Below are 17,686 nucleotides of genomic sequence, written 5' to 3' on the forward strand. Positions count from 1 at the left end.
CTTCTGCTATCTTTGTTTACAGATAAGTTGTTCAGAGAACCCGATTGGGCGAGGACCTTTAAAAGCTAAGCAGCATATTTTTGTTATTTTTTGTGTAAATATTTTTTAAACTGTATATAACTCCCAGATTACGTTCATGCTGGGTTTTTAGGTCGTTTTATTTGTTTATTGTCCCTTTATGTTACATTATTTTACAACCCCCTAGACAGGGGTGTACGAATATATTTATATTACACAATATTGAATGAAAAAGAACAAGAGAAGAATGATCTAATGATCATCTTAAAGAAACATTTTTTAGGTTTAATAATTTTATCATTTTTTTGTGTTATTGTTGTTTTATCCTAATTATGTGTCTCCTGTAACTCTTATTTTTCTTTGCTGAAAATAAGATTTTTTTTAAATGTCTTGCCTGGATAAATAAACATTAAATAAAGTAAAAATAAAAAAATATATATATTTAAAACAAACCTCTCAAAATTGAAAAATCACTGGTAAAACATATTAGATTGTGATCCAAAACACTAACAGGTAAGCTGGTTTGTGGTGTGTATATAAGCAGGTCTGCGCAGAAAGAAAAAGTGTGTTCCTGTTGTGTCTGAAAACCTGCCACCAGATTTTTCTTGTAACCAGGGGTTCCCCCAGAAACTAGGCGGTGTAGTGCTACGGCTTTTAGTCACACATGAGACAGAGTAAGAGAAGCAGCGAAAGTTACCAGTGGTGAGACAAATCACACCTAAAAGAAAACAAGCATCTGAAATACCTAACTCCCTTTTCAAAGCATAGACAATACGAGTTGTTTGGAGAGCATTTGTGAGGGTAAAGTAGCAACGGTTGTTGAGATATTTTATAAATCCAATCCTCAGATGGAAAAAGTTGGAAAATCAGTCATTCTAGTCACATTTTTGACACAAAACCTCGGATTAATCGATAAAAAATAAAAAGCCTATGAATTAAGTGCAGGACGTCATGAAAGAGTGAAAAAAGTCAGATATAAATAATTTAGTAGATTCCCTTTGTAGCCCAATCCAGTTTCTTTCTAACCCAACTCCTCTCCAGAAACGATTCTCTTGTCATCGTGCAGTGAAACGACCAGGAGACGCGTTTGTGTCCAACCTGTAGGTTTTGCCCTCTTTGGGTGCGACGGTGACACAGCCTTGGTCGGCTAGGATGGGGTAGGGCACCACCAGCAGAGGCCCAGATGTGTTTTCCGCTTTGATCTTCTTCCTCCCCCGAGGTGCTTTAGGTGGGGGGCCCAAGAGTCCCGCCAGGCCCCCGGCCTTCATGTGGTCCATGCCTGGGCCGCTAGCCAACCCCGAGATGATGTTCACCGAGGGAGAACCACCCAAGCGGTTCTGGCTGCTGGAGGTCGGAGTCGTGGGGGTCAGAGCTTCGGAGGTGCTGTGGCTGTCAGGTCGGGATGGGGCCAGACCTGTAGGGAGGGGGTGCAGGATTAGCACAAAAACGACCAGTTTGATCATTTAAAAGGAAAATGAAGCACCCTATTAGTATAAAATCAAAAGCTCTTCATGGATGGCAGGTGTGAAGTCACACCTTCGCACTTTGTCAGTTCATCATTGAGGAGTTTAACACAATGAGATAAGAAGAAGAAATGACTGTGTGTTCTAATATTCTAATATTTACATCAGAATGGCTCAAAAATATAAATATACTGCATAAATAACTTTCACATTACAATTTATTAGTGGTGGGGGAAAAAACACAGATTTTTAGATTCATTAATTATCCATAAGTGATTCTGAATCGTTTTATGAATTTAAAATAATTGATAATTGAAAAATGCATTTGATTTAAAATAAAAGTAACAAACAGAACTAAATGTGAAGCTTTATTAACTCTGACATTTTTGAAGAGCACACAAACATGGCTGACCTTCTACATCGACCCCGACTTCCTTTAAAGCGACTGGAAGCATTTTGGCGTTTATATTGTCGAGGGTCAATTGGATAAAAAATTTATGCAGCGTGTAAGTTAAAAAAATAAAATATATAGGAATACAACAAATTTGCTAAATCACAATTTAGCAAATTATGTAGCTTGACATGCGTTAAAGAATGTTTCATTAAAGATGGCCTACTGATAAAATGTAACATTTTCTTATTTGAGGTTGTTGAGTTCAGGGAACATTTTTCTCCTTGATGCTGTGATAGCTTTTTGATTAGCAAACGAAATATTTTTCACATCAGAATTTTACTTAAACATCTACTAAATAAACTTAAACATGACAAAACCATGGAGAACCAAACCAGTGATGTACCACAACAGAACAGATGACCTAAACCAGACACCTAATTACACTGAGGTTGATTAACTAAATGAAGACAGCTGTGGATGACTTAACCTGAACATGGCGAGACTGAAAAAGAAAACGGAACATGACAAAACCAAAGCACAGAATTCTGACAATTAAAGCGTTTCCAGGATTTTTTATAATTATAATTATGCAATTTTTTGCCAAAATCCAAAACCATCTGTTGTCATCTAGGACATAGTTTCTGCAGAGCAGCAGCAGCTCATTAGAAATTTGCTTCCGAGTTGTGGGTGGGACCGTTGCCGCAGAGCAACACCGCCCCCTTCCCCTCCTCGACATCGAAAGATCTTTTTTAGACAGAATTGTTTTTATCTGTTCTTGAATCACAACTATTCGAATAAAGAAATACTCAAAAATGTTGTTTTAATCGTAATTTTCTTTATACATGTTCTCCATCATCAAAAAAATGCCACAAGAACATGTTAAAAACACAACATTTTTACTGGAGTGGATCTTTAATTCTAGGATTACCTGAGCGATGGTTGACCCGGCCAGGTTGTTCCCCAAGTTGTCTCATGTGCCAGTCCTCCCATAATCCTTTGGCCTTTATTGCTGACTTGTCATCCATATTTCCATCTGGAAGACATCAAGTGTTGGCATGTTTATGTAAAATGCAATCTGATCAAAACTTGTGCTGCTTTGCCAGGCTAATATTGTCAGCATTTTTGTTCTAAACTGCAAAAAGACACCTCAGAGGAAGTCAACCACAGACCTTTGGTATCAGTCAGCTCATTTACTGCTGATTCAAAGCCTCTACAAGTACCAGCAGCAGCAGCTACTTACTGCATAGTTTAGCATTTTCATGTTTCAGGCAATGCCAAATGTGTGTTTGCCAGCCACTTTTTGCCTCGAGTCAAAAAACTTTACGTATAGATGATCTTTTCTGGGTTGCAATCGTTGACTGTACATGAGAACGGGACAGTGTGACTTCACCCATAGAAAAGGGGGAACTTCTGGTTCCAACCAAATAAAGAAAAATCTGTTGACATTTTTCCACGATGCGGATACGACGTCAGTAAGTGGTGATATCGGTCTGAGTCATTGTTTCTATGGGAACCAATCAATGAGGAGCGCGTTGGAAGACCACACCCCTTGAAAATGGAACCAGCAGGCACCACATACTATAATTGAGGCATCTGATTGGCTAGTTTATAACTTTCAATATAAAAAAATATCATGGCTTTTGGCTTCTTGGAACCAGCTTCCTATTTGGAACATTCAGTCCAGTTCTCACATACAGTCAATGGTTTCAACTTTCTACAAACTCAACAGCAGTACCTGGTCCAGAGCTGGAGCTGGAGCGAGCGTGCAGAGCGATTTCAGGCTGACCGGAGCCCTGCGGCTGCGGGTGATGGTTTGACACCTGCTGCGCCTGAGGCTTCTGCACCGACATGCCGTGCTGAGCGCCGCCATCCGGGGACGAGGTGGGAACGAGCAAGGGCTGCTGAGAGGGGGCGGAGGTAGGCGGCAGGTGGAGAGGTCGAATTTTCTCGGCCATCAGCTGCTCCTTGATCTTGTTAATGAGGACCAGGTTATCCAGCTGAAAGGGTTAACGCGTCATGCTCAACAGAAAAAGGCTACAGAGGGTGAAACTCAGCCACACCCACCAAAACACCACAAAACAGAAGACGACAAACTCTCAGCTTGAAATGTGTTGTCATGAATTTGTGCCACAACAATAAACACTCACTCATGGAAACCTATGACTTAAGCTTTTATATGAAGAGTGGACTTACTTGGCCTGGCATTGATGGCGGCGGAGGCCAGAAATACGGGTTGTTGAATCGAGGCTCTGCCATCCTGCAGTGAGCAACATGTACATTATTGCCTCATTCAAAGGGTAGTTAATGTCTTTAAGATCTGACAGTCAGCAGATATGAAGCCTTTACATTTCAAATCAAAGCCTGTGGGCAGAAAAGGTCAACAATGACAAACTTGAACCACGACTTCATCTTTCCATTAAACTCCATTTCAACATGCATATTAAAAGCTCTCAAGAACAAGCACAACTGCATCCAAACTACAATGTTATATACATAAAATATTTTTATGTACATTTTGTATCACTGCAGATATTAGAAGCTTTAAATTTGGATGTTTTCCTTTTGCAAATTGTGGCGTATAGAAAAACAACCCAGGCAAATCTAATGTTATATGATTGGAAATGAATGAATTGGTGAAATTGTGACAAATTTCTATAAACAACTATTAGCTGCTTCTTACAGTAGCTTGTACAAGTTCCTTTCAAAATAAAATACACCCTGTGTCAAATAAGCTACAGAAGATTTGGAGAAGATCATGACTTTAGCGCAACAATTCTTTTATTACCATCAAAAATGAACATAACATAGGTGCAGAATACAAACAGTGAAAGCAGTTTTATTCTTTATAAAACCTTGCCTCTGAACCACAACAAGAAACTGTTGTGCACTATAAATGTTTAAGTCCTATTCCAACTATTTTTTAAATCATTTTTCAAAGTATTCCCAGTGGTCTTTTAATTATGATTATGTGGTTTTTGGCCCAAATCACAAGCCTGTGTTTTCTCAGACATGGTTTCTGCAGAACGGCAATAGCTCACTAGAAATTTGCCTCTTAAATTTGCCTCCCCCACTTCCCATCATCCATCTGTTTACATGCTTTCCTGCTAGCTTACGACCGCGTACAACTCCAACATTACCACTGCAACAAAAACAGCAAACAATGTTGGAACAATCCAACCGTAGTTTGGAGCCAGACACCAGCTTGGACGAGGAAAACAAAGATGGATCTAGTTCTCTACAAGTGAATGCATTAAAATGGCACAGAGATTTTCCAACAGCCTTTTTCCTCTGCTCCAGTTTCACCACAATTTGAATGCAGAAATGCTCATAAATGCAATTTTAAGTTTAATTTTCTTTATATAAATGTCCTCTATCATGAGAAAAATCCCATAAGAACATGTTAAAAACACCAAAAACATGATGTCAATCAGACTGGGTTTTTCAAGTAACTAGCTAACTTCATATTTTCTCTAAAGAGCCACAATGGAGGGATGAGGGATCCTCATGTTGTTCCGGACCGTCAGGTTGCAGACCCCTAGTTTAAACTGTTCACTGTATATAGAGAACTGGACTAAATGACCCCTCCCCCCTCGCATTCCAAATAGGAAGTACCTGCTTGTCCCAAAAATCCTATTGACTTCTATTGAAAAAAAGAAAACGGCTATCAATTTGTTTGTGAAAATAACCATTCTTCCTTTGCGAAATCTTTTTGACGTGTTCTTGCTAATCCTTTGTTTTCATATTTTTGCTGTATCGCAAGTTATAAACTGACGAATCAGATACCTCAATGAAAGTAGTTTGCCTCGCATTGAACGTTTGAAGCATGCGATTGACAGATTCTCCTGAGCCTGAGGAAGTCTGGTTCCAACATGGTGACGGACATATCGTAGAAAAATTGTGGCTGAATTGACTTTATTTAGTTGGAACGAGAAGCAAGTCATTTTCTATGGGTGGCGTCTCACTTTCTCTGTGCAGTTCTCAATATGCTGTTAATGGTCACTTGCTCTCCAGTTCTCTATATACAGTCAACAGTCTAAACTCTATATTAACCAAAATTAATATATAGTCATAGAGTTAAGAGTATAAAATCTAAAGCATTTGATTTATACGCCAAAAATGTGCACTTGTTTGAGTCCACACTGCTACTGGGTTTGAACAGGATTTGATAAACTGCAGACATGGGAGAATCACAACAGGAATCAAAGCCAGGTTTATTTATGTCTAAATTTCTTCTGATTTTGAAGTAAATCCAACATGTATCTTTACAAGATTCAGTATCAATCAGGCTTTTCTTAAACAGAAGAATATATATATATATATTCTCTGTATTTCAAATGGTCCCTTAAGACATGTGTCCTCCAGATGAAAGGGTCATCTCCATGACAACTCAGCAAACACTATCCTCACAGATGAGGAAAAACAAGAAAGTGGACCTGAAGGAATATGCCCGACTTTTTATTTAACCACTAAGATTTATTGAAAGTAGGGGCTTTGATGATAAAAAATATTAATAAAATAACAATAAATCGAGATCTAATTCAAACTTAATGATAATTATGTTTTATTGCTGTGATTTTTGGTGACACTGTGACTTTTAAAATCCCACCCAGAGCAGGAGCTCCACAAAGATTCAGGAACCACTGACTCCATTCCTCACAATTTGCGAAAAAATAAGAGTCCGTCGCTTTAAATGTCCTATCAGACTGTTTTCAGAAAGAACAAGCTCGTCTTCTTTGACTTTTCAGACATGTCTGCGGTCTGGGGGCAGCTCGGCGGCCGGGCTGAGGCAGGACCGAGCGGAACCGAGCCCAGACGCGGACATTCTCAGACAGTTTTCTTAAAACATTTCCAGACAAAAGAGAAACAAAAATGGCAGCCTTATTTTTATAAGGCGGGACGCCATATTCTGCAGACCCCAAAATTTTAGGAGCGCGAGCGCGTTGTCGACGGAAGGGTTGTCGCGCGGGGGGAGAAAAACGCGACCGACAGACCCGAGACAAAGGTGTGTTTATCGTGTCAAAGGCACGGATGATTGTTTACGGAGAATTCCAGGTTTGAATAGCCCGGCCTCCCCAGCTCTTAAAAAAACTGACACTTCCTACAAACCACCATGCCCTGCAAAAACAGAACGGAAACGGACAAGCTGGACTTATTACGCCGATTTAGAGAAAAAAATCCCTCCGCAGCGAGAAGGGAGCACATTTACTGACACGGGGCGCCTCACCTCCCCGAAAAACGGCTTAACAAAATGTCACTTTTAGTGCTGCTTTTCCCCCTCCCCACATATGCAACTTTTGGGCGAATCAAATGACAAAAATGACATTAAATGCACAATGATGAACGTACTAAACGCCATTAGAGAAATGCAGAAGGCTGAAAAGACAAAAGACGTGCACAAATACCTGACGTCCCGCTTGCAGATATTGTCTTGCAAGTCCAGCTATAAAATAAAAGGTTCTTTCTGCCTCCAGTTGGATCAGCGCTTCCGGGTCGCTTTGTTCACTTCTGGGTGCCGTTGCGGGCTGCAGACGCAGAGGGAAATGTGCTAAGGTGGCTGCAGAGTTTTAACAGAAGATTGCTTTTGTTTCTGGTGTGAATTTTGGGGATATTTCTGAACGTTTTTTTTTTTTTATGGTTTAGCGAACGAATTCGATGTGGCGGATTAATACACGAATAAATCAATATGAAACATTTCTGTGATAGAAAATGTAGGGCGAATATGTCACTGTAAAATATCGTGTTTTGAACAAAAGAGTCTTATTTTTCCAATTAATAAGCAATGTTTTGTCATCTCTACAATCTATAATATGTCGTAATGAGTCTGTCCTAATGTCTAAGAACCAGCAAATAAACCAATCAGTCCTTGATCCCAAATAAAACATCACATTTTGTAATAATATTTAAATTAGTCGTGTTTCTAATCACAAATTAACAGGGCCTACATATCTGTGCACAAAGAACAGAGAAATGTTTGTTCTATTTTAAATACTAGTTTTTTTGCACACCAGATAATAGTTGCACACCAGATAGTAACTATACATGTTATTTAGCATGTATTACAATTACCAGTTTTCTTGTAGTATTGCAAGAATATTGGTTTTTTTTAAGTAGAGAACCAGCCCATAGTAGTTTCTCGTGCGCACTAGATAGTAACATGCACACAGTTCCGATCTATACATAGCAATTATAGCAATATTATTTTAGTAGAGAAAATAGTATAGCCCACTAGTTTCTTGTGCACATGAGAAAACACATTTTTTCTTTTATTAGAGAAGTAGTTTATTAATTTTTTGTGTGCACCAGATAGTATCTAGCACGCACTGCACTCCAGTTGCTATCTGGTGTGCAGACTGTGCATGAGAAAATAGTTTTTTTTTTTTTTTTTTAAGAATAAAAACTAGTATACTAGTTAGAAACTAGTGTACTAGTATACTAGACTCTTTTGCGTAACAGATAGTAACTGGCATGCACAAGAAAACATTTTTTTTCCTTCAATGTCACTTTATGGCAGGGGTGTCAAACTCACATAAGGGACAAAATCCAAAACACACAATGGGTCACGGGCTAAATAGGACAAACATTTATCAAAAACATAAAAAAAAAAAAGTTTTTAAAATGTAACTTTTTATACTTAAATAGTAATAAAACCAGACAGGAGTATTATCCCAGATTAAATCTTAAAGGGGGCATACCATGAAAAATCTACTTTTAAACTTTTACTTGTATTATACTGTTCATTCCTCACTATAAACAACCACAAAGTGGTAATTTAGTTCCTTCCACGCAATTCTGAGTAATCCTCTAAAAACCTGCACTCTCAACAGTATGCTCCATTTAAATAACTTAATATTTTGCTCTCCATAAAACATATTATGTCAAAATTGGAATGTTACAAGATAACGGATTTAAAAAAAAAATAAATAAATAAATAAAAAAAAAGCGCCAAAACTTAATTTGTTTTTAATGAGTATGTCACGGTGGGGCAAACAGGAGGAAATCCAGATGCAGGAAAGGATCACATGAACATTGAACACATAGTCCAAGGGCTTTAATGTACATCAACCATTTAAACAAGACTCACAGGGCCAGGAAACAAATCAAGAAACAAAATGAGGCAACACTGAGGGCTGCAGCAGAGTTCCTTAAATACAAAAAGCCTAATTACTGAAGTGCAGGCAGCTGTGACTGCTTAGCAGGATCCACAGGAGAATGGGCGGAGTCACAGCAGCCTGCACAGAAGCAAACAAAAAGAAAGTAACTTAAGCAAAACATGACAGAGTGTTCATTTTTTAATTATGTACTTTCAATTATATCTAAACTTTCTAAAATAAAACTAAATCAGACAAATAACACAACAATAAAACTAAATTAGACAAATAACATACATATAAATCTACATGTGAATATACAAACATAGGATAATTTTTCATGGAAAATATACTCAGACATCCACATAAACATGTAAATAATTCAGTGATGATAAATCTTAATCATAAATAGAGATATTGGAACTTATTAATTATGTACATGGCAAATTTAAACCATTAAATATTAAGTTTGTCAAAAAGACTGTAGTTCGTTTCCCTCCACTTATAACTTGGATACTTATATTTTATTATTTATAATTCTGGTTTTTCCCAAACTAAAACTAGAATTTGACTTCACTAGAATAGGTATAAAGCAGCAGTGTAAGGTCCTTTAAAATAAGTATTTTTTTTTCCTTTTAGAAGACAATTTTTTTTAACGTTGCTGCTGACCTTTAATTCTCCTAATACTCTTTTGCACTTTAGAAATGTTTGAGTCAGGCTTTATTCATCCATCTTCATCTTTACAGGACATTTTTATTTCTCATTAAAAACAGAGATGCATAAAATAACAATAATACATTTTATCCAAGATTTCAAAAAATAAAACAGATTTTTACAGCAAAACTTTGGGTTCAAATGTTCTTGTTAACAAATTGTTATCAACCAACTTCTTCCCCTGCACAAAACCAGATGGATTACATGTGTTGCAATGATTTTTCTTGGGATTATATTGCTAAATGTTTTGTAAAGAGAATTATTAAAATAATTAAATTTAACACGTCTTTTTTTCCCAATTTTACATGTTTGTGTGCACTATTCATATCTACTATATATATATATATATATATATATGTGTGTGTGTGTTATTTATTGCTATACTGTTAAAACAGATAACAAAAAGGTATTTGAAAAGTTTCCTTTTCTAATTTCCCTTGTTTAATTGTCCTTTAACTTATTTAGTTTTTTGGCTTGGCTCTTCATTAATACAACACGGAAACAGATTTACATGAAGTCAGTGCATACAACTCTTTGACATGAAACGCTCCTGCTTCCAAACAACGCCCACACTAGCACAACATCTAACTTTTTCATGCTTTTTCTTTACTTTTTTTTCTTTTTCATACGTCCTCATTCAACCGCAAACTTAACATTCAGTGGAATCTAGAAACAATTGGCAGCAGGAACTTGTTCTCAGATGTTACCACTAAGGACTGTAGGTGTATGTGAGTGTGTGTTGTGTGACGTCATCACATAGTGTTTCCTGTTTCTGCCACCACTTCTGTGAATACTCCAACGAGGTGATAGCCCTGACCCATTAACACACAGGCAGACCTACGCCAGCAGACTAACACTCTCTTTGAGTCAGAGTCAGGAAATCCACAGGTCTTTGAATCACAGAGCTTCATCCTGTCGCTGTACTTCCTGGGGCCCCGTCCTGGTGACATAGACTTCTAAATCTTCTGTCACTTATTTTTCTCTTCGTTTTAAATGACAAGAAGCCATCACTCATCTATAGACTGCTGTTTGACTTCCTGATTTGAGAGGGTGCGCTCCGATTATGGATTTGTGGGTAAGTATTTCATTTGTATCAAACTTGAATCAAATAGTATGCCTTTTTGAATGTCTTTTTTGGATTTAAAAAAATAATAAAAAACTTTGTTATATTAACTGCTGTTTCCATTTTTACGGGTCTGCTTGGTAGCTTACTTAGCTAAGAAAAAATACAGTGTCTAAGATCTAATCTGTTATTTAACTACAATTATACATTTACAAATTAAAAAAATAGACTCAATGATCAAACTAAAAGGCAAAATGTCGCTGATTCATAACAAAACAGCACAGATGTTTGCCCTAATAGCATATATAAACATAAATGCTAACCAAATAGATCTATGGATTGTTAAGTTGTGCTTTATTGACTCAAACAGTTGCTGTCTCTTAACATTGTTCCATTAAAACACCAAGGCCAGGGCTTTGGTAATCCACGGATCATTTTATGGGACAGTGCTAGTAGTGGAAAACATTCATCTTCACGAATGCAGCAGCTTGATGAAAATGCTTCCCACAATCGTTTGATAACAATTTAGTAGTTTTACAAACCTAATGTAGAGTCATGATAGTAAACCCACATGGTGAGCCCGCTGTGGCCCCACCAACCCTTTCCCACAAGTTTCAGTTTTATGTCATATTTTATGTCTCCCTAAATTCAATTGTCAGGGACATTGTCTTTGTAGTTGGGGTTAAAATTTAATATTGTCTTTTATTTTTAATTAAATTTTTATGAACAAATGTCAGCCATTTACACATTTCTGTTTTCCAAACTCGGTTCATACGTTTTGGGGTCATGGGGTTGCTGGAGCCTATCCCAGCAAATGTTGGGGTAAGGCGGGGCATACCCAAGATCAGGGGTGGGCAATTCCAGACCTTAAGGGTCAATTTGTCTGCATGATTCCCAGATAATCTTGCTCTACTCATGGCTGAATAATTGTTTCATGAATCCGCAGTCGTATAGAGCATGCCAGAGCAGGGAATGTTGGAAAACATGCAGGAATGCGGCCATCAGTGCCCACTTCTGCCATAGACGATTCACCGATCCATCATAGGGCCGTTTACACATTTCTTTTTCGTATACAATTAATATTCCTCCAGTTTTGTGTCTTTATCAAGCCTTTTGATCGCTTTAGAGAAGAACTTTCTATTACTTCCTTCATGCATTCTTTAAAATGCTTAAAATGAAGGAAGTAAACTTTATTATAACCAATACCAATAATTCCACATGTGATTTCTTGACTGTGTTGAGATAAACATTATAAAAAATATTCACAACACCAACCTTTCTAAATCAGATGCTTGGGTCCAACAATAATTACTGGATGACACTCCAATGAAAATGATGTGTTTGAGGGTGTACACATGTAGCAGATATAAATGTGTGAGTCATGCATGATAAACAGAAAGAACTATATATATAATGTATTTATTTTTGTGACCAACCGACTGATTTTACAGTACCATAGTTCAACCAGTTTAGAACATTTAAACATTTTGTTGGAGCATCAAACAAAACCAGGAGGTAATTTTGTTGTACATTAATGTGTAATTCATGTTCAAATGGTAAAGATAAATTTGGGTTATAATAAGTATAATAAGTTTTGGCTAAAACAGTAGAATCATAATTAAAGAGCGCTGGGAACACTTTCACAATAAATAAAACGATAAGAGTCTTTGAAACTTTTTTTCCTGAGATTTAGAAAGTCATCCATGGATCAATACATATTTTAGAGAAAAGTCATGGATCTCTTTTGTATCACAATTTACAAAGAAAAACAAGCCTGGACAGAACTTATTAGTTTTCTTTTCTGTTTGGAGTCCTCTTTCTCATTCTTTTTCCCTGTGGTTCTGCTTCGCATAAGACTAAACCAAATGATAATTGTCCTCAGTCTTTAAAGATCCCGTTGAGAATCGAAGTGTCAGAACATGTGTAGACTGATTTTTTGATGAGACTCGTCATGCACCTCTTATTGTCAAACCTCTGTTTTTTCTTTCAGCTGGTCCTGGTACCTCTAGTTCTCATATGTGCTCACCTAAGAGGCGATGATGCAGCAATAACATTACTTTGCAACGCAGGTAAGTAATCAAGACAGACAGCATGCTTGAGTTATTGGAGACTCAACTATGGGTTTAATGTACTGTAAATAAAAGTAAATAAAGCCTATTCTCTCTTCTATTTGGTTTTCTTTGCAGGACAGTATAAGGATGCCAAATCCAAAGAATGTAAAAAATGTGAGCCTAAAACATATACAGAGATACGAAATTCTGTAGAAAAATGCTTTAGATGCAAATCATGTAACGGTAAGCCTTTTTCTCCCATTTATCTGTTTCAATAGGATTTGCTGACATTTCCAATTTAATGCAGTGCATTTATTTTCTGAATTTTGTTCAAAGATAAAAAAACGCAATTTTTTTATTTCTAGATTGGATGGAATGAAGTACAAACGTTTATACTTTTAAAAAGAACTGCAGCCTATCCTGTGTGAACAGTTGCACAGATATTTAATTTGTTCTTTACTTTTTTAATCAGCCAATATGGTAGTAATAAAGCCCTGCACTGTGACCAGTAATACTCAATGTGACTGTAAAGAGGGATACTTCATGAAAGACTCATGCATGGCATGCTCCAGTGTCAGGGGTGAGGACACTCTTCACACAGGCATCTTTGGCAGACAATATTGAATCAATATTCAAGAGAAATTGAATCATTCTTGTTCTACTTTTTATTTTTCAGGCACCAAATATAGGAACAGTGAAGATTACAAGAAGAAATGCTTGAACAAGTATGTTTTTTTAAAAATCTCAAATCATAAATCTAAAAAATAGAAAAACATAGTTTGTATGTTTTAGATGCCAAAAATGGTGACAAATTCATCTACTAGAAATTGTCTTTTTCTTTCTGAAGGAAGAAGTGTCCGGGTGACCCAACATGCCCTACCACACCTGTGCTCCCTACCAACCCTTCAACAGCGACACCTACAACAACAGCTACAACCACAGCTACAACAACAGCTACAGCTACAACCACAGCTATAGCTAAAACAACAGCTACAACCACAGCTATAGCTAAAACAACAGCTACAACCACAGCTACAACCACAGCTGCAGCTACAACAGCTACAGCTAAAACAACAGCTACAACCACAGCTACAACCACAGCTGCAGCTACAACAGCTACAGCTAAAACAACAGCTACAACCACAGCTGCAGCTACAACAGCTACAGCTACAACCACAGCTGCAACTACAACAACTACAACCATTCCACATCCCATAAAGATAGAACCTTTTAGTAAGTAAATTTGAATAATTATTTGGATTTGAATTTAAATGATATACAGAACAATTGCAGTGCATTTATAACAAACACTTTGATATTTTTGATGTTGTGGATTATATTCTGGAAGGCAAAGTCTAAATTTTTCATGATTCAAATACTGTTAAAACATGGGAGAACAGATTCATCCTTCTGACTATTTAAGGGAAAAAAAATGTGTCTTTTTTTTTTTTAATTCTTCCGAAACTACAATTCCCAGAACCTCACCTCTTCATATTTGGTATCATTGGAAAGCCCAAAGTGCCCTCTGTACATACAAACAAGAGTTAATTCAGTAGTATGCAGTGGTTGGGAGATTTTCAGACAGTGGCGGTATGCTACACGCACATGTTTATTGATGTTAATAATACTAAAATAGAAGTTCTTTTACTGATTTGATAGTTCTATTGCTGAAAGAAGCTTGTATTGAGGATTTAGTGAATAATAAAAAGTCAAAAATTAGGGGGCAAAGCTCCACCCCTGTATTTAGTGTTATATTCAGTATTGAATTGAACATTTACATTGCCGGTTATCAGGAGGCTATAGATTACATTTAAAAATGTAAGTTTTGCCAGGAATTGCCCAAAAATGACATTAAGTCCCCATAAAGAGTGCTGCACACAAAAATTCCCCCAAATATTGCTGATCCAATTCTGTTTTCTTGTGATTATTTAAATACAAGAAATAATATTCAACTTAAATCCCTAAATAGATTATTTTCAGCATTTGCTCACTGGTATAGTATACCAGGTAGTTGCTTTTCTGGATTAATAATTACTTTTTGTGTGAGCACAAAGTGTAAGTTAGATGGTGCACCAATGAGGAGTTGTTATATAGTCAAATCTTAACTACTATGGAAAGTGTTGGTAGGAGTGTTGGTAGGAGTGTTGGTAGGAGTGTTGGTAGGAGTGTTGGTAGGAGTGTTGCGGTTGTCTGCTTGTATTGATATTGTTCTGATATGGTGTATCTCTAGAATAAATGGCACTACTGTCACAAACTGAAACAGACAGCAGCTGAGTGAGAGTGAAATCAAGCATAAATCAAAAGTAAAAATTTGGGTGCAGCAACAATAAATCATTGTATTCCACTCTTAAAGGCAAATGAGGCCCAAAAAGTAATGCATGGTGCTTAAGCTTTAACTTAGAAGCAGTTACAACATTTTTCATGGAAGATTATACCTTGTCTTTTTGGAAAAACTACCAAATTTGAGTGTGTTAAATTTAATGTTATCTTGTATCTTCTATTTCTAACTGTACAGAAGAAAACCCGACCCTTTATCTTGCGGTTCATCTGGTTCTTCTCGTAATATTTCTGCTGCTCTTTGGACTCTTGCTGCTCTGCTGCTGGAAAACGAAAGGAAGCCCACACCGTCTTTTCTGCTGGAGGTTAACCAAGACCTTCAAAATTGCTGATCAGGAGTCAGCATACCTGGGTAATCAATATTTTAACAAAAACATGTGTCAACACTGTGCATACTTGCAACATAGCCGCCATGCGGCTTGAACTTTCAGTCGTGGATTGATAATCATTTCCTTTTAACACTAACCATAGACACATTTTTAAAAATGTATTTTAAATACAACTTTAGACAATAATCTCAAACAACTAAATTGAGACATTATTTTTAATTGTGATTATTTTTGGATTAAGATAGCTTTAAAATTAACTAGAAAAGTTGCATTACCTGCAATAATGCTAGTGTGAATGCTTTTTGCTGAAAGTAGTTGATTAAGATGCTCAAGCATTATGCTGAAAATTGTTAAGGGATTTGCTGAAAATGCAATAGCTATTTGGAAAACGTTAAATTTGCTAAAAGACTAGAAATTTTGTTAAAGAACTACGAAAAAGTGCAGAGGTTGAGCTAAATTTCTGAAACATTTCTAGTAAAATTACATGCCAATTTTGCTAAAACATTTAGCGTATTGCTTAAATATGAGCTGAAATTAGCCCAAAAACCTTAGTAGATGCAAAATTAGCAAAAAAAAAGTTAGCCCGTTGCCTAAATATTAGCTAAACTCCAAAACAGCCTAAAATTCCACAGTAAGCTGAATTAGCCAAAAATATTTGCTTGTTACTAAAATAGAAGATAAACTCTAAGTTAGCCTTAAAAAAAACCCAGTAGATAACAAATAACCAAAGACGTTAGCATGTTGCTAAAATATTAGCTAAACTCTAAATTGGCTCAATCATTAGAATGATTAATGTTTGAAGGGAACAACTAATTTTTGGTTTTTGAAATTAGGCAGCTTGTTAGGCTTCTTAGGTGTTGACATTGGTTGGGAAAACATTCTAAACTTTACGATATTGTCTATTTCTTACACATAAAGTCCTTTGTTCTCCACATACTTCATTCTGCTCTCTTTCTTGTGTTTGTTACCAAAATTTGTGAAATTAACTTTTCTACTAATTTCACAGAATACAATAAATAGGGTGTATTTAAGGTTATGTGTGTATTTAAGGTGTATAAATTACAATAAACCCTGACTGATCATGCATAAAAAAATCTGCTGCTAAGTTTACTTGCTTTTAGAGTTTGTGACTCTACCCACTGCATTCACAGAAAATAAAAATCTTTATTTTTGAAGACAAAACAACTAGTTTTCTACAAAACAGTAGCTCATTATGCATAGGCCTATTGCATAATGCCATAAACAGAAAGTCCTTATATTTAAAACGTATTTAATCTGGTTTTTAATTAAAAAAAACACTTGAACAATTATATATTTCCATTAAAAAAATATATGTTTTAATTTTCAGTGAAATGTATCAGAGGTTTGCTTTGATGAACTCTCTTGACTGAGCAGCCTTCAGTTCGAGCAGGAAGTGAACTGATAGCATCTGTTTTCCTCCCAACAGAGAGACTCAGCCATCAAAGCAGCAGCCCGGCCCCGCCGGTTAGTGCTCAGCTCTCTGTTTTGTTCAGATAGCAACAGGATGAAGATAGCTAAGATACTGCAAATTTACACTAAAAGAGTGCAAAGAGAAAAACACAGAAATCTGTCATCTCAAGCCAAAGCTGATGCTACTTTGTTTTACAGGGACATAGCAGAGACCAAACATACTCTGAAGAAAACTCTGCAATGTTAGGCTGTTATGAAGCACCGCCTCCCATCCAGCCGGACAGTACCCACACAGGTAAGAGCTGAGTATCTGCAGATTTCTACATTATTTGGTTTTGAAAATGTCAACTGTGTCAGAGGTGAAAAACCAAATAAAATGTTGGTGATGTTTCATAAAAGTATGTGGGATGTAGTTAGTAATCATATTACTGGAATAATATGATCACTGACTGATGAATATTTCAAAGAAAACACAGTAGTGCTGTGTAAAATCCTCACACATATTCTTCTTGCCAGCCAATGTGAAAGTGAAGCACATGCTTCAAACCACAATCTTTTTCACAAAACTGAAGTTTGAAGGAACACAAAGAACAACAATGCTGCAGAACAGCGATGACAAATGATGTCCTTTTTTTTAAACGACATAACCTTAAACTTAGATCATTAACCAAGCACAAAGTACACTCCGTGACTCATCAGGATGTTAGAAGGAAACAGAAAAAATGTTGAAATCTTATTCATAGTTGATTAGTCACCCCATACTTCTCATCTGATTTTGAGATTATTTGTGTCTCACTA

The 17,686-nt window shown here is 36.6% G+C and overlaps 2 protein-coding genes across 2 annotated transcripts in view; one reads left to right on the forward strand and one right to left on the reverse strand.

The window, feature by feature from the left end:
- Positions 1-8,977, reverse strand: part of znf362b (zinc finger protein 362b) — a gene marked incomplete in the record, with an annotated part of 16,852 nt that extends 7,875 nt beyond the window's left edge. Inside the window, 6 exon segments of the mRNA XM_024292839.2 lie at positions 1,117-1,432; positions 2,804-2,908; positions 3,611-3,872; positions 4,069-4,132; positions 7,278-7,397; positions 8,957-8,977. Of these exon segments, the coding sequence (XP_024148607.1) occupies positions 1,117-1,432; positions 2,804-2,908; positions 3,611-3,872; positions 4,069-4,131 (746 nt within the window).
- A 4,257-nt stretch (positions 8,978-13,234) lies between these two features.
- si:ch211-112c15.8 (tumor necrosis factor receptor superfamily member 1A) overlaps positions 13,235-17,686 on the forward strand; it is a 6,993-nt gene continuing 2,541 nt past the window's right edge. The window contains exons 1-6 of the mRNA XM_036213017.1: positions 13,235-13,371; positions 13,468-13,516; positions 13,639-14,024; positions 15,307-15,480; positions 16,905-16,942; positions 17,087-17,183. Of these exons, the coding sequence (XP_036068910.1) occupies positions 13,269-13,371; positions 13,468-13,516; positions 13,639-14,024; positions 15,307-15,480; positions 16,905-16,942; positions 17,087-17,183 (847 nt within the window). The 5' untranslated portion in view covers positions 13,235-13,268. The remainder of the gene's footprint in view (positions 13,372-13,467; positions 13,517-13,638; positions 14,025-15,306; positions 15,481-16,904; positions 16,943-17,086; positions 17,184-17,686) is intronic.

Source organism: Oryzias melastigma, linkage group LG7 (genome assembly GCF_002922805.2).
Source record: "Oryzias melastigma strain HK-1 linkage group LG7, ASM292280v2, whole genome shotgun sequence".
Taxonomy (NCBI): domain Eukaryota; kingdom Metazoa; phylum Chordata; class Actinopteri; order Beloniformes; family Adrianichthyidae; genus Oryzias; species Oryzias melastigma.